Source organism: Anomalospiza imberbis, chromosome 5, assembly GCF_031753505.1.
Source record: "Anomalospiza imberbis isolate Cuckoo-Finch-1a 21T00152 chromosome 5, ASM3175350v1, whole genome shotgun sequence".
NCBI lineage: Eukaryota > Metazoa > Chordata > Aves > Passeriformes > Viduidae > Anomalospiza > Anomalospiza imberbis.
This window is the reverse complement of record NC_089685.1, coordinates 3,457,773-3,484,182: the sequence shown is the minus strand read 5'-3', so window position 1 is coordinate 3,484,182 and position 26,410 is coordinate 3,457,773. Positions and strand designations below refer to the sequence as shown.

General features: G+C 52.2%; 2 protein-coding genes across 3 annotated transcripts in view; both read right to left on the bottom strand.

Annotated features, from left to right (window-relative positions):
* LOC137473607 (endonuclease domain-containing 1 protein-like) overlaps nt 1-26,410 on the bottom strand; it is a 55,230-nt gene that overhangs the window by 13,298 nt on the left and 15,522 nt on the right. The window contains exon 1 of one of the 2 annotated variants that reach the window (XM_068189399.1): nt 7,480-7,832. The exons of the other annotated variant lie outside the window; for it this stretch is intronic. The gene's annotated coding sequence lies outside the window, so the exon portion shown is untranslated. Of the gene's footprint in view, nt 1-7,479; nt 7,833-26,410 lie in introns of those variants that run through there. 2 annotated transcript variants of the gene reach the window in all.
* On the bottom strand, nt 1,781-8,089 carry LOC137473609 (endonuclease domain-containing 1 protein-like). Its single transcript, XM_068189404.1, has 3 exons — nt 7,976-8,089; nt 4,346-4,664; nt 1,781-2,385 (listed from the first exon to the last, which is right to left on the bottom strand). Exons 2-3 carry the CDS (start codon nt 4,628-4,630, stop codon nt 1,819-1,821), a joined length of 852 nt encoding a protein of 283 aa, XP_068045505.1. The 5' UTR covers nt 4,631-4,664; nt 7,976-8,089; the 3' UTR covers nt 1,781-1,818.

Genomic DNA, 26,410 nt, shown 5'->3' with positions numbered 1-26,410 from the left:
AGGGCTCTTGCTGCTGTGCCCACAGCAGCTGCAGGCAGCAGGAGCAGAACTCCATGGCGCTCCCTGGCAGTGTCCCGTGTCCGCCCTGGCATCTGGTGCCCTGTGCTCAGGTGTGCAGAGCCCCCAGAGCTGCCCTGGGGAATGGGCCTGGCCTCTGGCTGCTGGCCCAGGTGGGGGTGGTGTTGCCCAGGATCCTGCAGCACATCAGCCAGCCCCAGTGGGGCTCTCCAAAGCTCAGGGCAGCTGCAGTGGCCCAGGGTGCACCTCTTTATGCAGCTGAGGCGGGCCTGGAGCTCTGCTGGCTGCAGTCACAGTGGGGACACCAGCACACCTGGAGACACCTGCATGGGGCTGCCTCACTCTGCACCTGCACCAGAACCTGTCTTTTAGTGCAGCCCCCAAACAGGCTGGTCCTGGCTGAGCAGTGAGACCCAGTAGGACGATGAACAGCAGCTCCTGAGCTGAGAAGTCCAGTCCCAAGCTGGCACCTCTGAAAGTGACACAGCTTGTATGAGCTGTTGGCTCCCTGGCCCACTTTGTTCATGCCCATTCACAGGAGAATAACTGGTGTCTGCTGCTGACACTTGTGTGGGTGTTATGGCATCCTCTGATTGCATTTGCACACCCCATGTCCTGCAAGGATGCTCTGGGCGCTGTGACTTTACTGGTGGTTATAGAAATTTCAGTGGGAAGCAACTTGTGGTTTATAGAAGATGTGACCCAGCAATCCAGCACTGCAGCAAATAACTTTTATTGTAAGCTCTTGCAAACTCCATGATGTGGCACACACTGATCTCTGACAACCATTGAATACATTTGCTCAAATCAGTTTCCCATAAATCTGCAGAAAAGCTTCAGAAGCAGAGCAGAGGATGAAGGTGTCCAAGGAGTGCACCACAGGAATTTAGCTTTGGCTGCTCAAAGCTTTCTGTGTGTCTGATGCCAAAGCCTGCCTGTCTGAGACAACAGCTGCTGCTCTCAAGGTGCAGTTTCAAAAGCAAGGGGCCAAAAGCATGTCCCAGGATCACAGGGTCACAGAATTGTTGTGTTTTGGAGGGACATCTCAGGATCTTCTAGTGCAGACTCCCTGCTGCAGCAGGATCAGCTAGAGCAGGTTGTCCAGGATCATGTATTGTTGGGGTGTGGGTATCATCTGACATGGAGTTCTCCAAACAAGATCTCTGGGTAACCTGAGTCGCCCTGGTCCCACAGCCTTGCTAAGGAGGTGAGGGACAAGTCAGCTGCACACTCTCGGGGACAGCTGAGGAGGACAAGACTCTTTCCTGAGAGCTCTCTCCTGTGAGGGGCAGCAAAGCAAAGCAGCTGGAGGCTCTGCCCACAGCTTTGTGCCTTTGAGCAGAGGAGGAGGTGCCCTGAGGGACAGAGCTGGAAACACACCAGAGAAGGAAGCAGCACAGACGCTGCCCAGGACATTTTTCCCTTACCTAAAGGATTTCTGTGAGGGCTGGAGAGGGTCTCTGGACAAGGGTATGCAGTGACAGGACAAGAGGGAATGGTTTCACACGGATGGAGGGCAGGGTTATATGGGATATTATAAAGAAGTAAGAAGTAAATTACCCTGAGCAGGATGTGGTACGAGTAAAAGTTACCCAGAGATGTTTTGACTGCCCCATCTCTGGAAGCGTTCAAGGCCAGGCTGGGGAGGGCTTGGAACAACCTGGTGTAGCAGAAGGGGTCCTTTACCATAGCAGGCAGGTTGGAATGAGGTACTTTCTAAGGCTTTGAGGTCCCATCAAAACCAACCCATTCTGTGATTCTGTGATTCTATGACATGGGGGAAAAGCCACCGAGCCTCTTCTAATGGGAATGTGAGCTTTGTTCCCGGGGACAGGCATTGTTGAACAGAGTAACCGTTTCCCCGTAGAGATCGGTCAACCTCTTCTCCAGGTCCCCCAGGCTGAGGAGCTCCACCCTGTTCCTATTGTTCTCAGCGATGGCCCCCCAAGCATCTTTGGGCTCTGTGTCTTCCCCCAGACAGCAGGCAGCTGACCAGATGTGGCTGGGTCTGTTAACCCTGTCTTTGGAGACCTTGGTCTTCCCAGGCACAGCACCTGTGACAACGTAGGTGCTGTTACAGTCCTTGGTCTTATCCATCATCTTTTGATGCTCGTAGGTTCTCCACTTGCCATTGTTGAGACTGCTGTCCTGGGGCACTATGTTGGTGAGGGTGAAGGTTGCCATCTTGCTGTCGCTAGTCTTCATATGGCCATTGGGGCACAAATGGCCACGGTCCAAACCCTTCAGTCCTTTGTAGTCATCAGGAACAGCCTGGCTCTCTTTGATTTTGTCTGGGGAAATCTCATGTTGCTCTATGAGGACCCGATCCCATTCCATCTCTTTAAGATTTAGATTTTCATCTATGAGCTGGACAGGGAAAGAGAAAGAGGTATTAGAATGGGGAACAGGAGTAATGGAGAAGATTTCCTGGGAGCAGAAGTCTCTGACGGTCAAGATCCCATTTTTTGTCATCTCAGTGTAGGAAAAGCTATGAATCTGAGAGAAATCATACACACGCCCCTTCGGCATGAATGCAAAAGCTTTAAAGAGCAAGCAGCTCAGAATGTGACTGCTCACAGATCGACTTGTGACCTTTGTGATCCAGCCTGCAGCCTGTGCTGGGAGCATGGATGGATGCATGAGACAAGGAGCATTTCCCCTCCTAGGACTGAAAGGTAAATTTGGTGAGACACCTCCCCTGCCAAATCTGCTTCCCTTTCCTCCTGTCTCCACAGCCCAAATCTGCACAGGGCTCTCCCTGGATCCCCTCACGCCCCGCTGTGATTCTGTGATTTTATGATTTTATGTGTGGTTGTTACAGGAGTACCCCAGTCCTGGAACACCAGAGTTTACCTTCTCTAACCCCATACACAGGGAGATGTGTCAGGAAAGCCGACCTGGAGCTGGGGTTTCCCTGGAAGGGCTACAGTTCGTTTAAGGATGAACAGTTTTGCTCAGTTAGCAAAAAGTACTCAATGCGAATGGAATCTGTTACAGCAGTGCTGAGAATGTGTCTCAGAGCGGATCTGGGCCAGGGAGAATTTTCTGCAGCATCACTGAAAAGAAGTTACAAATGGATCAGCCTCTGAGAGGGACTTGAAACTTCTAAGAGTCCCGGGGAACTAAATACTCGAAAAATGCCTCTGGAAAAAATCAACAAATTCAAAGATTTTTTGAATGGCCAGGGTCCAAGGTGCAGGAGGAAAATGCCAGGTTGGACAGGGCTTGGAGCATGCTGGTCTATTGGCAAACGGCCTGGTCCATGCAGGGGAGCCAGGCTGAGATGGTCTTTAAGGTTCCTTCCAACAAAACTATTCTATGATTCTTCAAAAAGAGAGAATGGGGAGGCTGCAGTGGTGCAACACTAGATGAGTTGCTAAGGTTGCTGTGGATAAGATGAAATCGTTAATTTTTTCAAAACACTTAGCCTTCCCTGGAGTGGGGCATGTGGCTTCCTTCTCTGGCTCACCTTCCCCAAATACTGTCCTGCTGCTCTGTACTCATTACCAATGACAGGAATTGCCTCTTTTTCTCCTCTGCAATTGGCCTGGCCTGTTCTACTGAAGTTTGTCTGAAGGACATTTGTGAAGGCTCTAGAGCTTGTGGAGTTCTGTCTGTCTGCTGGATCCTTCTGGCCCAAGCCTGAGCCAAAGGTGCTCAGGGGTCACTGCCCATGGATGGAGATCTCACCCTTCTGACTGGAGTGACACAGATGCTCCTCACTTTCCACTGCCTGAAATGTCACTCCAGAAATGCCTCCACAGCTAACCTGACCCTCTCATCTCCAGTGCCTTTTCGCCCAAGGCTTTGTCCCTGGGCCATCTCACCCCCTTCTGAGTTCCTCCTCACTTCTCTAACACCACTCACAAAGCCTGTTTGACTCTTCCCTGGGAGCAGATAAACTCTGTCAGGGATGCAGAACTGCTCAGGGCAAAGTGGGGATCAGATCCCAGCAGGACTCTTGGTCCCTCACGTTTAGCCTCTCCTGGATGCCTTCTCCCATCACTTGGACACCCAGCACAGCAGGGCACAGGGAGGGGAAGCATTTGATTTTGGAATGAAAGCAAAGTAATCTGATTTGCTGTTCCTGTCAGGTGAAGGCAGAGAGCTGGGCACCTTTGGGATATGATTCATCTCATCCTCCTGCGGATGTGTCAGATGCATCAGAGGAGCCATGTGGTGCAGGGGTTTGAAGTTCAGTGAGGGCTTTCCCATCCTGTGTGTCCATTTGCATGTGTGTAGTGGGGTGTTAGGAAATAGAAGTGGTAATTTAAATGCTGCAGCTCTGAGTGGCTGGAGGGTGATGTGCTGTAAGAGAGACACTCACCTGGGGCTCAACTAACCACCACTCTGGAGGTTTCTTGACATCTCCAGGCTCGTATTTGTAAGCAGAGTACACTGGAATTCTGTTGTCTCTGTCGTACAGGGTGGCATAGTGATACTGGTTCCTGAAGCGCTGGCAGATCCAGGCTGGGTTCTTTGGATTCAGGCCATCATTTGGGGTGGTCCCAGCATAGAAGAACTCAGGACAACTTGCAAAGGATGTCACCACCTCGCTGTGTCCCAGCCAGAGGCAGCTGGCCAGCACCTGCAGCAGCAGCAGCCTCAGCATCGTGGGAGGATTTCAGTGAGGGCCTCTTGCTCTCCTGGAAGGCAAATGCAGAGGAGGGGACTATAAGAGACCCAGGAGGGGGTAACTTCTGTTCTCCTGGATCTGGAAAAATCATCAGTGCTATAGGGTTGTGCAGGGAGATGACTGGGATAAAAGGATAATGGTAGAGAAGTTACAGGGAAAGTATGGTTGCTTGTCCCTGGATGAAACACAGTCAGCATACCTGGCCTTCCACACACAAAGAGCACTAAATCTAAGGTGGGCCTAAACAGCAGGTGGAGTGAAGTGGAGACATCATGGCCAGGATCTGTCAAAACCCTTGCAGAGGAGACACCTCGGTGGTATTTTCTGGCTGATCATCTGTGTGGCAACTGTAAACCACGGGAGACAAATGAAGATGTCCTGCTGCTGAATCAGCAACCATGGCAAAATTCCTCTCCTGGGACTGACGCACATCCCCAACCCAAGGTTACTGCAGGTACTTTACTGAGATATCCACCCGCAAGGCATGAGAGCCCCTCACTGAGAAAGATGTATGACTACATGCAAATGCCACCTAAGTGTAAAGAAATAGTATAAAAGTGAATTAAAAGTGGAGAGAAGTGACGGAAGACTCCATTGTTACTTCTGGGATCAGTTGATGGGCTGAACCTGCCTTCTCTCCCTTAGGGATGCCTATTGGGTAAGAATCCTACTTTATGCCTGCTGAATGATTACCTCAAGCCAGCCTTTGTTGGGGATTAAAGCTTATTAGTATGTTGTTCTGAATTAATATTTCACTTTGAATATCTTTTCAGATACTTTCACTGGCAAGCCTCAAACCTCAGCCTGTCACAGTTTTATTAATAGTGTTATTCTGTAAACAGTTACAGTGAGTCCTTCAGGGGCGCTGGCGGTTTCTGGCAGTGGCTAAAGGTGTGGAGACCCAGGAGGGGTTTGTCTGGTTGGTCTGTGACTCTGAACAAGTCAGTCAAACCCTCCAACCTAGAGAGCTGCTCAGTGAAGGCTCCTTACCACAGGACACCAACAGACTGAGAAGGGTTTTGGCTTTCATGTGGCACTGACAGACTGAACCCACACTAAAGGTTTGAGCAAATCTCCCTTTTTCACAAGAGAGGGTGAAATCTAAAATAGGTTTTAGGTGCCCAGAGGAGGCAATGATGGGGGCATAGTCTGTCTGAAGGATGTTCCAAACCCACCCAATGCCTAAACAGCTCTCACTGCAAGGTTATCATGAAACTCAGATATGGCACTGGGACAAGGCACCTTTTCCAACCTACCTCAGTTGGTCAAGAGCTCAGTTTTGCACTGGCACTGGAGAAAAAAGCCTTCAACAAAACAGGGCCAGGAAGCCCCTACTTCCAGACTTGATCTCATAGAATCACAGAAGAAGCTGAGATGGAATGGACCCATCAGGACCATTGAGTCCAACTTCTGGCCCTGCACAGGACAGCCCCAGAAATCCCACCATGTGCCTGACAGTAATGTCCAAACACATTTCGTATTCAGGCAGGGGTGGTGACGTGACCACTTCCCTGGGGAGCCTATTTCAGGGCTCACCCAGCCTCTGGGTGAAAAACCTCTTCCTGATATCCAGCTTAATTCTTCCCTGACTCAGTTTCAGGCCATTCTCATGCCCTCCTGCTCTCAGCACCTTCCCACAGCAGACACCTGCAGCTGGGCACAGACTCTGCTCAGCCCCCTGCAAAGCTGAGCTGGGCTTTATTCTCCTGGGGCATTGGGCAGGCAAAGAACAGCAATGCTGCACTTCCTACATGTCTCTGGCCCCATCCAGGTTCACACAGACACCCAGCTCTTCCAATCAGACCCAATACTGAACCCAAATGACCCACCCGGGTCCTGCCTCTCACCTGGCACTGGGCAATGGGTGTCCTGCTGCTCACCTTGCATTTCCACGTTATCCCACCCCAGACTCTGAACTTGCAGACACATGGAGAGAGCGAATGAAGGGACCAAGCAGATGGCAGCAGCAAGCATGGGGGTAACACCTCTATCATATCAGCACATTGGCTGCTGCAATGCAAGCACTGAGGGGCAGCTCTTCCCCTGTTTGATTGGGATTCCTGCTGATGCCCATCTTCAGCTCTGCTGATTGATTTCCCTGAACAGTCAAAGGCACTGTTGCAGGAAGTTTTGGACAGCCACCTGTCCTATTTTGTCTTTCTCAGTGCTCACGTGATTTTAAGCAGTCAGTAAGGTCATTCCCTATAGAGAAAACTGATGACCAGCTCCCTGGGATGCTGGCAAGCAAGCTTTGTCACCTTTCAGAGGCAGCACAGGTTTGAGATAGCAGGGATGCTTCCATTTGCACTGCCAGACACTCATTGGAGTGATTTAATATCATCAGCATTTGGAATAAGGCAGCTGGGACAGGCAGTGCAAAGGGTTCCTGGGAGAGAAAGCTGCCACAGTCTCTAAAGCACAACGCCCACCTTGGCCGGGGAAGGGTCTGAGCTGAGGACTGCTGAAGGCTTGACAAGTCACCTTGCACACTTGCTCTTTTCTTCTTCTATTCCCTGACCCTCATCTGTCCATTTCCACTGGATTCAGGATGTTGATCTGCACACAGCCCTGCTCTGAGCTTTATGTCCTACATGTGGACCTTTTCCTCATCCCTGGACCAGGAATGTGGTGACCAATGGGCTGGAACCTGAGAACTGGAACTACAAGTCGGGATTTTTTACAGTACTCTGCAGAGCATGCCCATAGCTGCCCCAAATCAAGCAGAGAAGTGTGTGAAAAGTCCTTCTGCATGACCCCTCCATGAAATTAAAAGAGATCTCACTAACTTAATAGCTAACTTAACAGATACATAGAAAACAACCTACCGTGAGAAGGAGCGGCACAGGATTCTGCTCACAGCCCCAGAGTGGCAGAGGAGTCTCAAATGCCTCTGCTGCAGTCTCAGACGGTCTGGGTTTATATGCTCTCCAGGAAGAGACAGTTGTTTGATTTCCCAAGAAGCCTTTAGAGTAAATTTTCCCAGGTGTTCAGACCGCACCTGTGTTTGTCCAGAAGTTTTTTGCAAGGTCACGGGTGGAGTTTTATTACTGAATAATCTCCCCCTTCCTTCTTATTCAATAGTTTGATATTCATTTTCAGGTGAGCTCGCTTGAGTTTCTTTCCCCAATCATTCCTTCTGTCCTTGCCCTCCTGACTGACAGAAAATACTACAGTGCTGCCAGATTCAGTGCATGCATAAGCTCTGATTGCTCCTTGGAGCGCAGCAGCTCCAGCACAGGCTTTGCCTATATACATTTCTTCTGAAACTCAGGAAAGATGTTGAATATTGGAGTCAATGGTGAGGAAGGAGCAAGAGCTTACCTTGAAGCAGAGTCTCAGAACAGGCAGCAGAACTGTTCCTTTTGTCTTCTCCCTGGAGAAAGAACTGTTTGAATCCCCAGGAGTGCCACTGCAATATATACCCAGTCATGAATTGCTCCTCCTTATGAACAGGGAATTCCACAGAATAGTGAAGTTTTCTATTTTCATTCAGGGGTTATGTTCATGTTCACACCCACCCTCAAATGTGCTGATAGTTGGTTGTCATAGTTTCCACAGAATTCCTCCAAGATTGCTGACTGGCAGCATGGTATGTCAGGATCAGCTAACAGGGTCTGGTGACTTCCTTGGTCATTTTATCAATCCCACCAGCTGCAGCTGCTGCTGCTCCAGCACCTCCACGTGTTTCTGTTCCCAGCAGAACATCTCTGGTGACTTTGGATGGACTGGCCTTTCTCTGAGTACACTCAGATATTCACAGTCTGCTCTCCTGCAGCCTCCCAGAACATCATTCCTATGGCCAGGCTACAAATATTCTCTTTCCTGATTGCCATGGCTTTGTATCAGCTTCATCCCAGCAGCCTGGGAAGGAGAAGGCTCTGGGGATATCTCAGAGCACCTGCCAGTACTTTAGGGGTCTACAGGAGAGCTGGAGAGATCCTTTGCACAAGGGCATGGAGCTGATGGGTGTGCTGGGTTCAGAGTGAATTTTTTTGACAATGGCAGGTATGGGGCTGTGTTGTGGAGTTCTGCTGAACACAGAGTTGATAACACAGAGATGTTTCTGTTATTGCTGGGCAGAGGTTTCACAGAGTCAAGGCCTTTTCTGCTTTTTGTGCTGCCAGGCTGGCAAGGAGGCTGGGGGTCCTCAGGAGGTTGGGAGGAGACACAGCCAGGAGAGGTGAGCCCACCAGACCAGAGGGATATTCCAGACCATGTGACATCATGCTGATGATAAAAAGTGAGAGGAAGAAGGAGGAAGGAGGGGGCATTTGGAGTGCTGGGTTTTGTCTTCTCAGGTAACTGTTAGGTGGGATGGGGCCCTGCTCTCCTGGAGGTGGCTGAACACCTTTCTATCCATGGGAAATGGTGGAAGAATTCCTTGATGTGCTTTGCTTGTGTGCACAGCTTTTTCTTTCCCTCTTAAACTACCTCTGTCTCCACCCATAAGTTTTCCAGCTTTTACCCCTCCAGTTCTCTCCCTGATCCTGGTGGTCTGGGAGTGAGGGAGCGGCTGCGTGGGGCGGGGCTGCTGTCTGGGGTTAAACCTCGCCATTAGGACCAGGTGAAATGGCTTGAAATGGAAGGAGTGTGGGTTTAGACTGCATATGAGGAAGATATTTGTCACTGTGGGGGTGGGTGAAACCCCAGCACAGGCTGCCCAGAGAAGCTGAGACTGCCCCATCCCTGGAAGTGACCATGGCCAGGTTATCCTTTGCAGCAACCTGGGATAGAGGAAGGTGTCCCGATCCATGGGAGGGTATGGAAGTAGCTGGTCATTAAGGTTCTCTCCAAAGTAAAATGTTTTGTCATTCAATGATCATTCATTCACTCAAAATGAAACTGGACTCATTTTCTGCCATTTCCAAAATTCCAGGAATAGTAGAATGATGAGTTGGTTGTTACAACGAGAAATATCCAGAAGAAATGTGTTAGACCAAAGTTTGTTTGAACAAACTGGTTGAGTCCTGTGGTTTCTTTTGTCTCTGTCAACCTGGGATTGATACCTTAAACAAAGTGGGGATTAGACAGAATGAGGGACAAGGCCAAGAAGAAGCAGATCTGGTGGAGGTGGAACAAATTCATCTTTTCTGATGAGGCCCAAGTGACAAAACAAAGCAGGGCCCAACAGTGGTCACATCATCAGAAGGGGCCATAAACCATCAAAGACCACCAAAGTGTCCCCCAGTTCCAAAGTGATGCATGACAAAGTGTGAAACCCCTCCCCGGGGGAAAAGTGGGGCAATCCCACCTAAACCTGAAAGCACAAAACCCGTTGAACTCTTTGTTGCACAGGACGACACACCAAAGGTTCAAGAGTGAGGACATCAAAGTTGAGAGTCTGGCTCCTGGATTCATGAAGAAGTCTTGTAAGAGCTGTTGTCATCCTGGCCCACTTTGTTCATGCCCATTCACAGGAGAATAACTGGTGTCTGCTGCTGACACTTGTGTGGGTGTTATGGCATCCTCTGATTGCATTTGCACACCCCATGTCCTGCAAGGATGCTCTGGGCGCTGTGACTTTACTGGTGGTTGCAGAAATTTCAGTGGGAAGCAACTTGTGGTTTATAGAAGATGTGACCCAGCAATCCAGCACTGCAGCAAATAACTTTTATTGTAAGCTCTTGCAAACTCCATGATGTGGCACACACTGATCTCTGACAACCATTGAATACATTTGCCCAAATCAGTTTCCCATAAATCTGCAGAAAAGCTTCAGAAGCAGAGCAGAGGATGAAGGTGTCCAAGGAGTGCGCCACAGGAATTTAGCTTTGGCTGCTCAAAGCTTTCTGTGTGTCTGATGCCAAAGCCTGCCTGTCTGAGACAACAGCTGCTGCTCTCAAGGTGCAGTTTCAAAAGCAAGGGGCCAAAAGCATGTCCCAGGATCACAGGGTCACAGAATTGTTGTGTTTTGGAGGGACATCTCAGGATCTTCTAGTGCAGACTCCCTGCTGCAGCAGGATCAGCTAGAGCAGGTTGTCCAGAATGTTCTCTGCAGCATCTTCAGGTGTGTGGCACAGCAGTTGGGCAGCAGCATTCCTGAACAAACACCTCCTCACCTGACCCCCAGAGGTTCTTGGCTGATATTCCTGTGCCAACCTGCTGTTGCTCATCAGCAAGAGACCTTTTGCCCAGGTACAGGAAGTGAGGACCACAGTGCAGGGAGTGTAACAGAAAGCCACCCAGATATACAACAGATAAGCAGTTCCTCAGAAATCAGAGGTGTAACCTTATAAAGGTTGCCAAACAGGAAAATTTGTTTTCTGGATGGACCAAAGGAGCTTTGCCCAGCTGCTCTCTCAAGCAGAGGCAGGAAGACGTCACTCTCTTCATTCTCCTGTTTCCTTCTCTTTTGGGACAGCAGATGGCAACATGTTCAGCCCACAGAATGAGAACCCTTGGTGTTGCTGGAAAAGGACTAAGCCAGGTGCATGATCCAAACCCACTCTGAAGTGAAGTAGCTTGTGGTCTCAGTGTCTCCTCACAGCTCCCAGCAAACATAATTTTCCCTTAGTGGCTATAGTCCCTGTGACACACTGGAGCTCAGAGCTCTCCCCAAAGATGAACAGACACAGAGCAACCTGCAAAATTACCCTCCCATGTCAGTGCAGCTGCATCTTCCCAGGGAACACAGGTGCTTCCCACCCCACCGTGGGCATGGACCAGCTCTGAGCTCAGCAAAAGGCTCCATTCCTATTCCCCATTCACGGCAGGCTGAGCAGAAAACAGGAGCAATTCCTGATGATAGGTGCCTGGCAGCATGCTTGTGGAGCAGGGGCAGCCCTCTGCTCAGCTCCAAGCTGGGTTCCTGTGAGAAGCACCGAGTTATTTATGTTGGAAATGGCCTCTGGATCGTGGAGTCCAACCTTTGCACAGTTACCACCTGGTCAATGGACCATGGCACTGAGTGCAACATCCAGTCTCCAGGGACTGGGATTCCACCACATCCTCAGGCAGTCCATTCCTATGTTGAACCACCCTTTATGTGAAGAAATTCCTCCTGATGTCCCACCAGACTCTCCGCTGGTGCAGGCTGCGGCCTTGTCCTCTCATTGTCTCGATGGTTGCCTGGGATTAAACGCTGTCCCCCACCTGGCTACACCCCCTTTTCCGGGAGCTGTAGAGAGAAAAAATCTCTCAGAGCCCCCTCTTCTGCGCTAAAGAACCCCAGCTGCCTCAGCTGCTCCTCACAGGCCGTACCCTGCAGGGCCTTCACCAGCTTCATGGCCTCTCTCTGCACTGCCTGCACAGGTGGCCTCGGCCCGTGGATCCGGCCTGTCCAGATCCCTCTGCAGAGCCTTCCTGCCCTCCAGCAGCCTGAGTCTCCCACCAAGCTTGGGATCATCCGTGACCTTGCTGAGAGTTCACTGGATCCCCTCATCCAGATCATCAGTAAAGATTTTAAACGGGACGAGACCGACACTGGTCCCTGGGTACACCGCTTGTGGCCGGGCACCAGCTGGATGTGGCACTGTTCACCAAGACTCTCTGGGCCTGGACATCCAGACAGTTCCTGACCCAGCCAAGAGAGCAGCTCTCCAAGCCATGGGCTGACAGCTTTTCCAGGAGAATGCTGTGGGAGACGGTGCCAAAGGCTTTGTTGAGGTCCAGGTAGACACTTCCACAGCCTCCCCCCTCATCCACTGGGCCGGTCACTGGGTCATCAAAGGAGATCAGGTTTGCCAGGCAGCACCTGCCTTTCCTAAACCCCTGCTGGCTGGGACTGATGCCTTGGTTATCCTGTGTTTGCCGTGTGATCACACTCAGGACAATCTGCTCCATAACCCTTCTGGGACGCGAGGACAGGTGGACACGCCTGTCTTTCCCCAGATTCTCCTTCCAGCCCTTCCTGTGGATGGGTGTCACAATGGCCAAACTCCAGGCATGGGGGACCTCCCCAGTGACCCAGCACTGATGGAACTGCTGGAAAGCAACAGTCCTCAGACATGGAATAAGGCAGAGTCCAAGCTGATCCTTTCCTCTGTTGGGTTTCCCATGTGTTTCACAAGCTTGCTGTGGATGGCAGGGCATTTCAGATTACTGCCAGGGGTGACGGTCCTGGGAAGAGCCTGAGAAGCTGATAGAGCTGGCACTGATGGGGTTGGTGTGTTGGTTTTGCACAGCCAGGTTCTTGGTAGTGGGGGGCCACAGAGGTGGCTTCTGTGAGAAGCTGCTAGAAACTTCCACCATGTCTGGCATATCCAGTCCTGATGGCTCTGAAGATGGATGTGATGCTGGCCACAGCTTGGCCAATTAGAGAGGCTGGTAACACCTCTGCAATAAACTATTAAAGAAGAAAATCAAAACAAAGCAGGGTGTGGAGTTTTAATTCCAGCCAGAGAAGAGGAGGAGGTGAGAACATGTGAGGGAAAGAACATGGAGACACCAGGGTGAGTGGAGAAGGAAGGGGAGGAGGTGCTCCAGGCACAAGAGCTGAGATTCCTCTGTAGGCCGTGGTGAGAAAATGATGAAGGAGCTGTTCCCCTGCAGGCCATGGAGATCCACGGGGGCTGCAGAGATCCACCCACAGCCAGTGGGGCTCCACGGGGGATGCACAGATCCACCCACATTCCATGGGATCCACAGGGGCTGCACAGATCTTCCCACAGCCCATGGGGATCCATGGGGGATGCACAGATCCACCCACAGGCCATGGGGATCCATGAGGGATTCCCAGATCCACCCACAGCCCATTTCGGAGGTGCCCACACTGGAGTGGGAGGATACGTGGACGAGGTTGTGATCCAGTGGGAGTCACAGTGATGAGAGTGGTCCTCTGCTCCCAGGCTGGAGCAGCCTGTCCTCGGAGGACTGCACCCTGTGGAAGAATGACCCGTGCCAGGGCAGTTTTGGGAGGACTGTGTGCCTGTGGGAGGGACTCAGGTTGCAGCAGTTTTGGTTGGACTGCTGCTTGTGAGAGTGGAGCCACACTGGAGAAGTTCAAGGAGAACTGTCTCCCGTGGGAGGGACCCCACGGTGCAGCAGGGGAGGGACTGCTCTCCCTGAGCATTGGAAGAAAACTTCAGGTGATGAACAGACCAAACCCTCCCTATCAGGGTTTGCTTGCTTGGAATGACCCCGAAATCCTAAAAGTCCTCGTTCCCCTAGCCCAATAGCCGAAGAAGGAGTCTGGAATTCTTCCGACAGTGTTTTCAAGGTTGTTTATTTCTTCTTATCTATAATATTTTCTCTCTGACGTGCCGTGGACTGCCTAGTACAGAAGCCATAGCAGTGTGGCTTCAAGTCCTCAGCAGCTCCCACATTATATACTGAAATCTACGTGTGTATGTTTACAATTTCTACACCAATTCCCATCACCTATGTGAGGCAGTGAATCTCTGCCTTAAACCTATAGAAAAGTGCCACCATCACACCAAGACATGGAGGAGGAGAAGAAGGTGAAAAGGGCTAAGTCACACCTAGATTCCTCCATCTTATGCCCCTGAATTACAGTCTAAAATCCCCAAATTTCTCCTTTTCTGCCTGGTACCAATTCACCTATTACACTACTCAAACCCTTGTGACTTGTAATTCCTCATCCAGAGTTGACAGCTTTCCACAGGCTAAAATCAAAGCCACAGATGTTTTTGACTTCATGCCAGGGTCTCTGAGATCCCTGCCAGGATCTTGAGACATCCAGGGCAGCCAGAGGGATGTCCTGGATTCTGACACCCCGCACTCTGTCTCCCTGTGCTGTTGGTGGGAAGGAGGGAAGGGTTGAGGGGAGAAAAGGTGTTTTGAAAGGCTATTTGACTTCTCATTTTCCTCTTCGGATGATGTTAGTAATAAACTCACTTTCAATCACTAAGTTGAACAAGTTTTGCCATTGAGGGTCTTTTCTCCCTCTTCATATCCCAGCTCATGAGACCTTCAGAAATTTTTTTTCTCCTCTGTCCAGCTGTGACAGGGGAGGTTGAGTGAGCACTTTTTGTGGGTGCCTGCTGTTTGCCCAGTGCCAAACCACGACAGTTGGCCAATCAGCCTGTGATTCCAGTGCCTGGAAATCGAGGGCAGTGAGGCGTGGCATGAGTCATGGTGAGCATGAGTGTGGTCCCAAGCCCCAGCCAGTGTGCAGAGGTGGGTGAGCTCATCAGATGGAGCCCCCTGAGGTACAGCAGAGATGTCTGCAGAGGTGCCTCAGCCTGAAACCACCCTGATGTTTTTATCCCATCAGGAGCTGTGTCAGCATTTGATGCCAGCAGAAAAAACTCCATCCAGGCAGAGGAGCTGGGATGGCAGGAGCTGTCCAGCAAAGGGGGTGAGAGTGATGTGCTCACTTTGCTCTCCTAAAAGCCAAATCTTCTCCTAGGTGTCTGTGCAGCCCAGATGGCACAAGGCAGGGCTCTTGCTGCTGTGCCCACAGCAGCTGCAGGCAGCAGGAGCAGAACTCCATGGCGCTCCCTGGCAGTGTCCCGTGTCCGCCCTGGCATCTGGTGCCCTGTGCTCAGGTGTGCAGAGCCCCCAGAGCTGCCCTGGGGAATGGGCCTGGCCTCTGGCTGCTGGCCCAGGTGGGGGTGGTGTTGCCCAGGATCCTGCAGCACATCAGCCAGCCCCAGTGGGGCTCTCCAAAGCTCAGGGCAGCTGCAGTGGCCCAGGGTGCACCTCTTTATGCAGCTGAGGCGGGCCTGGAGCTCTGCTGGCTGCAGTCACAGTGGGGACACCAGCACACCTGGAGACACCTGCATGGGGCTGCCTCACTCTGCACCTGCACCAGAACCTGTCTTTTAGTGCAGCCCCCAAACAGGCTGGTCCTGGCTGAGCAGTGAGACCCAGTAGGACGATGAACAGCAGCTCCTGAGCTGAGAAGTCCAGTCCCAAGCTGGCACCTCTGAAAGTGACACAGCTTGTATGAGCTGTTGGCTCCCTGGCCCACTTTGTTCATGCCCATTCACAGGAGAATAACTGGTGTCTGCTGCTGACACTTGTGTGGGTGTTATGGCATCCTCTGATTGCATTTGCACACCCCATGTCCTGCAAGGATGCTCTGGGCGCTGTGACTTTACTGGTGGTTGCAGAAATTTCAGTGGGAAGCAACTCGTGGTTTATAGAAGATGTGACCCAGCCATCCAGCACTGCAGCAAATAACTTTTATTGTAAGCTCTTGCAAACTCCATGATGTGGCACACACTGATCTTTGACAACCATTGAATACATTTGCCCAAATCAGTTTCCCATAAATCTGCAGAAAAGCTTCAGAAGCAGAGCAGAGGATGAAGGTGTCCAAGGAGTGCACCACAGGAATTTAGCTTTGGCTGCTCAAAGCTTTCTGTGTGTCTGATGCCAAAGCCTGCCTGTCTGAGACAACAGCTGCTGCTCTCAAGGTGCAGTTTCAAAAGCAAGGGGCCAAAAGCATGTCCCAGGATCACAGGGTCACAGAATTGTTGTGTTTTGGAGGGACATCTCAGGATCTTCTAGTGCAGACTCCCTGCTGCAGCAGGATCAGCTAGAGCAGGTTGTCCAGAATGTTCTCTGCAGCATCTTCAGGTGTGTGGCACAGCAGTTGGGCAGCAGCATTCCTGAACAAACACCTCCTCACCTGACCCCCAGAGGTTCTTGGCTGATATTCCTGTGCCAACCTGCTGTTGCTCATCAGCAAGAGACCTTTTGCCCAGGTACAGGAAGTGAGGACCACAGTGCAGGGAGTGTAACAGAAAGCCACCCAGATATACAACAGATAAGCAGTTCCTCAGAAATCAGAGGTGTAACCTTATAAAGGTTGCCAAACAGGAAAATTTGTTTTCTGGATGGACCAAAGGAGCTTTGCCCAGCTGCTCTCTCAAGCAGAGGCAGGAAGACGTCACTGTCTTCATTCTCCTGTTTCCTTCTCTTTTGGGACAGCAGATGGCAACATGTTCAGCCCACAGAATGAGAACCCTTGGTGTTGCTGGAAAAGGACTAAGCCAGGTGCATGATCCAAACCCACTCTGAAGTGAAGTGGCTTGTGGTCTCAGTGTCTCCTCACAGCTCTCAGCAAACATAATTTTGCCTTAGTGGCTATAGTCCCTGTGACACACTGGAGCTCAGAGCTCTCCCCAAAGATGAACAGACACAGAGCAACCTGCAAAATTACCCTCCCATGTCAGCGCAGCTGCATCTTCCCAGGGAACACAGGTGCTTCCCACCCCACCGTGGGCATGGACCAGCTCTGAGCTCAGCAAAAGGCTCCATTCCTATTCCCCATTCACGGCAGGCTGAGCAGAAAACAGGAGCAATTCCTGATGATAGGTGCCTGGCAGCATGCTTGTGGAGCAGGGGCAGCCCTCTGCTCAGCTCCAAGCTGGGTTCCTGTGAGAAGCACCGAGTTATTTATGTTGGAAATGGCCTCTGGATCGTGGAGTCCAACCTTTGCACAGTTACCACCTGGTCAATGGACCATGGCACTGAGTGCAACATCCAGTCTCCAGGGACTGGGATTCCACCACATCCTCAGGCAGTCCATTCCTATGTTGAACCACCCTTTATGTGAAGAAATTCCTCCTGATGTCCCACCAGACTCTCCGCTGGTGCAGGCCGCGGCCTTGTCCTCTCATTGTCTCGATGGTTGCCTGGGATTAAATGCTGTCCCCCACCTGGCTACACATCCTCTTCCGGGAGCTGTAGAGAGAAAAAATCTCTCAGAGCCCCCTCTTCTGGGCTAAAGAACCCCAGCTGCCTCAGCTGCTCCTCACAGGCCGTACCCTGCAGGGCCTTCACCAGCTTCATGGCCTCTCTCTGCACTGCCTGCACAGGTGGCCTCGGCCCGTGGATCCAGCCTGTCCAGATCCCTCTGCAGAGCCTTCCTGCCCTCCAGCAGCCTGAGTCTCCCACCAAGCTTGGGATCATCCGTGACCTTGCTGAGAGTTCACTGGATCCCCTCATCCAGATCATCAGTAAAGATTTTAAACGGGACGAGACCGACACTGGTCCCTGGGGACACCGCTAGTGGCCGGGCACCAGCTGGATGTGGCACTGTTCACCAAGACTCTCTGGGCCAGGACATCCAGACAGTTCCTGACCCAGCCAAGAGAGCAGCTCTCCAAGCCATGGGCTGACAGCTTTTCCAGGAGAATGCTGTGGGAGACGGTGCCAAAGGCTTTGTTGAGGTCCAGGTAGACACTTCCACAGCCTCCCCCCTCATCCACTGGGCCGGTCACTGGGTCATCAAAGGACATCAGGTTTGCCAGGCAGCACCTGCCTTTCCTAAACCCCTGCTGGCTGGGACTGATGCCTTGGTTATCCTGTGTTTGCCGTGTGATCACACTCAGGACAATCTGCTCCATAACCCTTCTGGGACGCGAGGACAGGTGGACACGCCTGTCGTTCCCCAGATTCTCCTTCCAGCCCTTCCTGTGGATGGGTGTCACAATGGCCAAACTCCAGGCATGGGGGACCTCCCCAGTGACCCAGCACTGATGGAACTGCTGGAAAGCAACAGTCCTCAGACATGGAATAAGGCAGAGTCCAAGCGGATCCTTTCCTCTGTTGGGTTTCCCATGTGTTTCACAAGCTTGCTGTGGATGGCAGGGCATTTCTGATTACGGCCAGGGGTGACGGTCCTGGGAAGAGCCTGAGAAGCTGATAGAGCTGGCACTGATGGGGTTGGTGTGTTGGTTTTGCACAGCCAGGTTCTTGGTAGTGGGGGGCCACAGAGGTGGCTTCTGTGAGAAGCTGCTAGAAACTTCCACCATGTCTGGCATATCCAGTCCTGATGGCTCTGAAGATGGATGTGATGCTGGCCACAGCTTGGCCAATTAGAGAGGCTGGTAACACCTCTGCAATAAACTATTAAAGAAGAAAATCAAAACAAAGCAGGGTGTGCAGTTTTAATTCCAGCCAGAGAAGAGGAGGAGGTGAGAACATGTGAGGGAAAGAACATGGAGACACCAGGGTGAGTGGAGAAGGAAGGGGAGGAGGTGCTCCAGGCACAAGAGCTGAGATTCCTCTGTAGGCCGTGGTGAGAAAATGATGAAGGAGCTGTTCCCCTGCAGGCCATGGAGATCCATGGGGGCTGCAGAGATCCACCCACAGCCAGTGGGGCTCCACGGGGGATGCAGAGATCCACCCACATTCCATGGGATCCACAGGGGCTGCACAGATCTTCCCACAGCCCATGGGGATCCATGGGGGATGCACAGATCCACCTACAGGCCATGGGTATCCATGAGGGATTCTCAGATCCACCCACAGCCCATTTCGGAGGTGCCCACACTGGAGTGGGAGGATACGTGGACGAGGTTGTGATCCAGTGGGAGTCACAGTGATGAGAGTGGTCCTCTGCTCCCAGGCTGGAGCAGCCTGTCCTCGGAGGACTGCACCCTGTGGAAGAATGACCCGTGCCAGGGCAGTTTTGGGAGGACTGTGTGCCTGTGGGAGGGACTCAGGTTGCAGCAGTTTTGGTTGGACTGCTGCTTGTGAGAGTGGAGCCACACTGGAGAAGTTCAAGGAGAACTGTCTCCCGTGGGAGGGACCCCACGGTGCAGCAGGGGAGGGACTGCTCTCCCTGAGCATTGGAAGAAAACTTCAGGTGATGAACAGACCTCCCTATCAGGGTTTGCTTGCTTGGAATGACCCCGAAATCCTAAAAGTCCTTGTTCCCCTAGCCCAATAGCCGAAGAAGGAGTCTGGAATTCTTCCAACAGTGTTTTCAAGGTTGTTTATTTCTTCTTATCTATAATATTTTCTCTCTGACGTGCCGTGGACTGCCTAGTACAGAAGCCATAGCAGTGTGGCTTCAAGTCCTCAGCAGCTCCCACATTATATACTGAAATCTACGTGTGTATGTTTACAATTTCTACACCAATTCCCATCACCTATGTGAGGCAGTGAATCTCTGCCTTAAACCTATAGAAAAGTGCCACCATCACACCAAGACATGGAGGAGGAGAAGAAGGTGAAAAGGGCTAAGTCACACCTAAATTCCTCCATCTTATGCCCCTGAATTACAGTCTAAAATCCCCAAATTTCTCCTTTTCCACCTGGAACCAATTCACCTATTACACCCTGGGCAGTGGCCCATGGTGCACCTCTTTAGGCAGCTGAGGCAGGCCTGGAGCTCTGCTGGCTGCAGTCACAGTGGGGACACCAGCACACCTGGAGACACCTGCATGGGGCTGCCTCACTCTGCACCTCCACCAGAACCTGTCTTTTAGTGCAGCCCCCAAACAGGCTGGTCCTGGCTGAGCAGTGAGACCCAGTAGGGTGATGAACAGCAGCTCCTGAGCTGAGAAGTCCAGTCCCAAGCTGGCACCTCTGAAAGTGACACAGCTTGTATGAGCTGTTGGCTCCCTGGCCCACTTTGTTCATGCCCATTCACAGGAGAATAACTGGTGTCTGCTGCTGACACTTGTGTGGGTGTTATGGCATCCTCTGATTGCATTTGCACACCCCATGTCCTGCAAGGATGCTCTGGGCGCTGTGACTTTACTGGTGGTTATAGAAATTTCAGTGGGAAGCAACTCGTGGTTTATAGAAGATGTGACCCAGCAATCCAGCACTGCAGCAAATAACTTTTATTGTAAGCTCTTGCAAACTCCATGATGTGGCACACATTGATTTTTGACAACCATTGAATACATTTGCCCAAATCAGTTTCCCATAAATCTGCAGAAAAGCTTCAGAAGCAGAGCAGAGGATGAAGGTGTCCAAGGAGTGCACCACAGGAATTTAGCTTTGGCTGCTCAAAGCTTTCTGTGTGTCTGATGCCAAAGCCTGCCTGTCTGAGACAACAGCTGCTGCTCTCAAGGTGCAGTTTCAAAAGCAAGGGGCCAAAAGCATGTCCCAGGATCACAGGGTCACAGAATTGTTGTGTTTTGGAGGGACATCTCAGGATCTTCTAGTGCAGACTCCCTGCTGCAGCAGGATCAGCTAGAGCAGGTTGTCCAGAATGTTCTCTGCAGCATCTTCAGGTGTGTGGCACAGCAGTTGGGCAGCAGCATTCCTGAACAAACACCTCCTCACCTGACCCCCAGAGGTTCTTGGCTGATATTCCTGTGCCAACCTGCTGTTGCTCATCAGCAAGAGACCTTTTGCCCAGGTACAGGAAGTGAGGACCACAGTGCAGGGAGTGTAACAGAAAGCCACCCAGACATACTACAGATAAGCAGTTCCTCAGAAATCAGAGGTGTAACCTTATAAAGGTTGCCAAACAGGAAAATTTGTTTTCTGGATGGACCAAAGGAGCTTTGCCCAGCTGCTCTCTCAAGCAGAGGCAGGAAGACGTCACTCTCTTCATTCTCCTGTTTCCTTCTCTTTTGGGACAGCAGATGGCAACATGTTCAGCCCACAGAATGAGAACCCTTGGTGTTGCTGGAAAAGGACTAAGCCAGGTGCATGATCCAACACTTGGCAGTGAAGTGGCTTGTGGTCTCAGTGTCTCCTCACAGCTCCCAGCAAACATAACTTTCCCTTAGTGGCTATAGTCCCTGTGACACACTGGAGCTCAGAGCTCTCCCCAAAGATGAACAGACACAGAGCAACCTGCAAAATTACCCTCCCATGTCAGCGCAGCTGCATCTTCCCAGGGAACACAGGTGCTTCCCACCCCACCGTGGGCATGGACCAGCTCTGAGCTCAGCAAAAGGCTCCATTCCTATTCCCCATTCACGGCAGGCTGAGCAGAAAACAGGAGCAATTCCTGATGATAGGTGCCTGGCAGCATGCTTGTGGAGCAGGGGCAGCCCTCTGCTCAGCTCCAAGCTGGGTTCCTGTGAGAAGCACCGAGTTATTTATGTTGGAAATGGCCTCTGGATCGTGGAGTCCAACCTTTGCACAGTTACCACCTGGTCAATGGACCATGGCACTGAGTGCAACATCCAGTCTCCAGGGACTGGGATTCCACCACATCCTCAGGCAGTCCATTCCTATGTTGAACCACCCTTTATGTGAAGAAATTCCTCCTGATGTCCCACCAGACTCTCCGCTGGTGCAGGCTGCGGCCTTGTCCTCTCATTGTCTCGATGGTTGCCTGGGATTAAACGCTGTCCCCCACCTGGCTACACCCCCTTTTCCGGGAGCTGTAGAGAGAAAAAATCTCTCAGAGCCCCCTCTTCTGGGCTAAAGAACCCCAGCTGCCTCAGCTGCTCCTCACAGGCCGTACCCTGCAGGGCCTTCACCAGCTTCATGGCCTCTCTCTGCACTGCCTGCACAGGTGGCCTCGGCCCGTGGATCCGGCCTGTCCAGATCCCTCTGCAGAGCCTTCCTGCCCTCCAGCAGCCTGAGTCTCCCACCAAGCTTGGGATCATCCGTGACCTTGCTGAGAGTTCACTGGATCCCCTCATCCAGATCATCAGTAAAGATTTTAAACGGGACGAGACCGACACTGGTCCCTGGGGACACCGCTTGTGGCCGGGCACCAGCTGGATGTGGCACTGTTCACCAAGACTCTCTGGGCCAGGACATCCAGACAGTTCCTGACCCAGCCAAGAGAGCAGCTCTCCAAGCCATGGGCTGACAGCTTTTCCAGGAGAATGCTGTGGGAGACGGTGCCAAAGGCTTTGTTGAGGTCCAGGTAGACACTTCCACAGCCTCCCCCCTCATCCACTGGGCCGGTCACTGGGTCATCAAAGGAGATCAGGTTTGCCAGGCAGCACCTGCCTTTCCTAAACCCCTGCTGGCTGGGACTGATGCCTTGGTTATCCTGTGTTTGCCGTGTGATCACACTCAGGACAATCTGCTCCATAACCCTTCTGGGACGCGAGGACAGGTGGACACGCCTGTCGTCCCCCAGATTCTCCTTCCAGCCCTTCTTGTGGATGGGTGTCACAATGGCCAAACTCCAGGCATGGGGGACCTCCTCAGTGACCCAGCACTGATGGAACTGCTGGAAAGCAACAGTCCTCAGACATGGAATAAGGCAGAGTCCAAGCGGATCCTTTCCTCTGTTGGGCTTCCCATTTGTCTGTTGGGCACAGTTGGGCACTGTTGGGCAGTGTCCCGTGTCTGCCCTGGCATCTGGTGCCCTGTGCTCAGGTGTGCAGAGCCCCCAGAGCTGCCCTGGGGAATGGGCCTGGCCTCTGGCTGCTGGCCCAGGTGGGGGTGGTGTTGCCCAGGATCCTGCAGCACATCAGCCAGCCCCAGTGGGGCTCTCCAAAGCTCAGGGCAGCTGCAGTGGCCCAGGGTGCACCTCTTTATGCAGCTGAGGCAGGCCTGGAGCTCTGCTGGCTGCAGTCACAGTGGGGACACCAGCACACCTGGAGACACCTGCATGGGGCTGCCTCACTCTGCACCTGCACCAGAACCTGTCTTTTAGTGCAGCCCCCAAACAGGCTGGTCCTGGCTGAGCAGTGAGACCCAGTAGGACGATGAACAGCAGCTCCTGAGCTGAGAAGTCCAGTCCCAAGCTGGCACCTCTGAAAGTGACACAGCTTGTATGAGCTGTTGGCTCCCTGGCCCACTTTGTTCATGCCCATTCACAGGAGAATAACTGGTGTCTGCTGCTGACACTTGTGTGGGTGTTATGCCATCCTCTGATTGCATTTGCACACCCCATGTCCTGCAAGGATGCTCTGGACACTGTGACTTTACTGGTGGTTGCAGAAATTTCAGTGGGAAGCAACTCGTGGTTTATAGAAGATGTGACCCAGCAATCCAGCACTGCAGCAAATAACTTTTATTGTAAGCTCTTGCAAACTCCATGATGTGGCACACATTGATCTTTGACAACCATTGATTACATTTGCCCAAATCAGTTTCCCATAAATCTGCAGAAAAGCTTCAGAAGCAGAGCAGAGGATGAAGGTGTCCAAGGAGTGCACCACAGGAATTTAGCTTTGGCTGCTCAAAGCTTTCTCTGTGTCTGATGCCAAAGCCTGCCTGTCTGAGACAACAGCTGCTGCTCTCAAGGTGCAGTTTCAAAAGCAAGGGGCCAAAAGCATGTCCCAGGATCACAGGGTCACAGAATTGTTGTGTTTTGGAGGGACATCTCAGGATCTTCTAGTGCAGACTCCCTGCTGCAGCAGGATCAGCTAGAGCAGGTTGTCCAGAATGTTCTCTGCAGCATCTTCAGGTGTGTGGCACAGCAGTTGGGCAGCAGCATTCCTGAACAAACACCTCCTCACCTGACCCCCAGAGGTTCTTGGCTGATATTCCTGTGCCAACCTGCTGTTGCTCATCAGCAAGAGACCTTTTGCCCAGGTACAGGAAGTGAGGACCACAGTGCAGGGAGTGTAACAGAAAGCCACCCAGATATACAACAGATAAGCAGTTCCTCAGAAATCAGAGGTGTAACCTTATAAAGGTTGCCAAACAGGAAAATTTGTTTTCTGGATGGACCAAAGGAGCTTTGCCCAGCTGCTCTCTCAAGCAGAGGCAGGAAGACGTCACTCTCTTCATTCTCCTGTTTCCTTCTCTTTTGGGACAGCAGATGGCAACATGTTCAGCCCACAGAATGAGAACCCTTGGTGTTGCTGGAAAAGGACTAAGCCAGGTGCATGATCCAAACCCACTCTGAAGTGAAGTGGCTTGTGGTCTCAGTGTCTCCTCACAGCTCCCAGCAAACATAACTTTCCCTTAGTGGCTATAGTCCCTGTGACACACTGGAGCTCAGAGCTCTCCCCAAAGATGAACAGACACAGAGCAACCTGCAAAATTACCCTCCCATGTCAGCGCAGCTGCATCTTCCCAGGGAACACAGGTGCTTCCCACCCCACCGTGGGCATGGACCAGCTCTGAGCTCAGCAAAAGGCTCCATTCCTATTCCCCATTCACGGCAGGCTGAGCAGAAAACAGGAGCAATTCCTGATGATAGGTGCCTGGCAGCATGCTTGTGGAGCAGGGGCAGCCCTCTGCTCAGCTCCAAGCTGGGTTCCTGTGAGAAGCACCGAGTTATTTATGTTGGAAATGGCCTCTGGATCGTGGAGTCCAACCTTTGCACAGTTACCACCTGGTCAATGGACCATGGCACTGAGTGCAACATCCAGTCTCCAGGGACTGGGATTCCACCACATCCTCAGGCAGTCCATTCCTATGTTGAACCACCCTTTATGTGAAGAAATTCCTCCTGATGTCCCACCAGACTCTCCGCTGGTGCAGGCCGCGGCCTTGTCCTCTCATTGTCTCGATGGTTGCCTGGGATTAAACGCTGTCCCCCACCTGGCTACACCTCCTTTTCCGGGAGCTGTAGAGAGAAAAAAATCTCTCAGAGCCCCCTCTTCTGGGCTAAAGAACCCCAGCTGCCTCAGCTGCTCCTCACAGGCCGTACCCTGCAGGGCCTTCACCAGCTTCATGGCCTCTCTCTGCACTGCCTGCACAGGTGGCCTCGGCCCGTGGATCCGGCCTGTCCAGATCCCTCTGCAGAGCCTTCCTGCCCTCCAGCAGCCTGAGTCTCCCACCAAGCTTGGGATCATCCGTGACCTTGCTGAGAGTTCACTGGATCCCCTCATCCAGATCATCAGTAAAGATTTTAAACGGGACGAGACCGACACTGGTCCCTGGGGACACCGCTTGTGGCCGGGCACCAGCTGGATGTGGCATTGTTCACCAAGACTCTCTGGGCCTGGACATCCAGACAGTTCCTGACCCAGCCAAGAGAGCAGCTCTCCAAGCCATGGGCTGACAGCTTTTCCAGGAGAATGCTGTGGGAGACGGTGCCAAAGGCTTTGTTGAGGTCCAGGTAGACACTTCCACAGCCTCCCCCCTCATCCACTGGGCCGGTCACTGGGTCATCAAAGGAGATCAGGTTTGCCAGGCAGCACCTGCCTTTCCTAAACCCCTGCTGGCTGGGACTGATGCCTTGGTTATCCTGTGTTTGCCGTGTGATCACACTCAGGACAATCTGCTCCATAACCCTTCTGGGACGCGAGGACAGGTGGACACGCCTGTCGTCCCCCAGATTCTCCTTCCAGCCCTTCCTGTGGATGGGTGTCACAATGGCCAAACTCCAGGCATGGGGGACCTCCTCAGTGACCCAGCACTGATGGAACTGCTGGAAAACAACAGTCCTCAGACATGGAATAAGGCAGAGTCCAAGCGGATCCTTTCCTCTGTTGGGTTTCCCATGTGTTTCACAAGCTTGCTGTGGATGGCAGGGCATTTCTGATTACTGCCAGGGGTGACGGTCCTGGGAAGAGCCTGAGAAGCTGATAGAGCTGGCACTGATGGGGTTGGTGTGTTGGTTTTGCACAGCCAGGTTCTTGGTACTGGGGGGCCACAGAGGTGGCTTCTGTGAGAAGCTGCTAGAAACTTCCACCATGTCTGGCATATCCAGTCCTGATGGCTCTGAAGATGGATGTGATGCTGGCCACAGCTTGGCCAATTAGAGAGGCAGGTAACACCTCTGCAATAAACTATTAAAGACGAAAATCAAAACAAAGCAGGGTGTGCAGTTTTAATTCCAGCCAGAGAAGAGGAGGAGGTGAGAACATGTGAGGGAAAGAACATGGAGACACCAGGGTGAGTGGAGAAGGAAGGGGAGGAGGTGCTCCAGGCACAAGAGCTGAGATTCCTCTGTAGGCCGTGGTGAGAAAATGATGAAGGAGCTGTTCCTCTGCAGGCCATGGAGATCCACGGGGGCTGCAGAGATCCACCCACAGCCAGTGGGAATCGACGGGGGCTGCAGAGATCCACCCACAGCCAGTGGGGATCCACAGGGGCTGCAGAGATCCTCCCACAGTCCATGGGGATCCACAGGGGCTGCACAGATCCACCCACATCCCATGGGATCCACAGGGGCTGCACAGATCTTCCCACAGCCCATGGGGATCCACGGGGGATGCACAGATCCACCCACAGCCCATGGGGATCCATGAGGGATTCCCAGATCCACCCACAGTCCATTTCGGA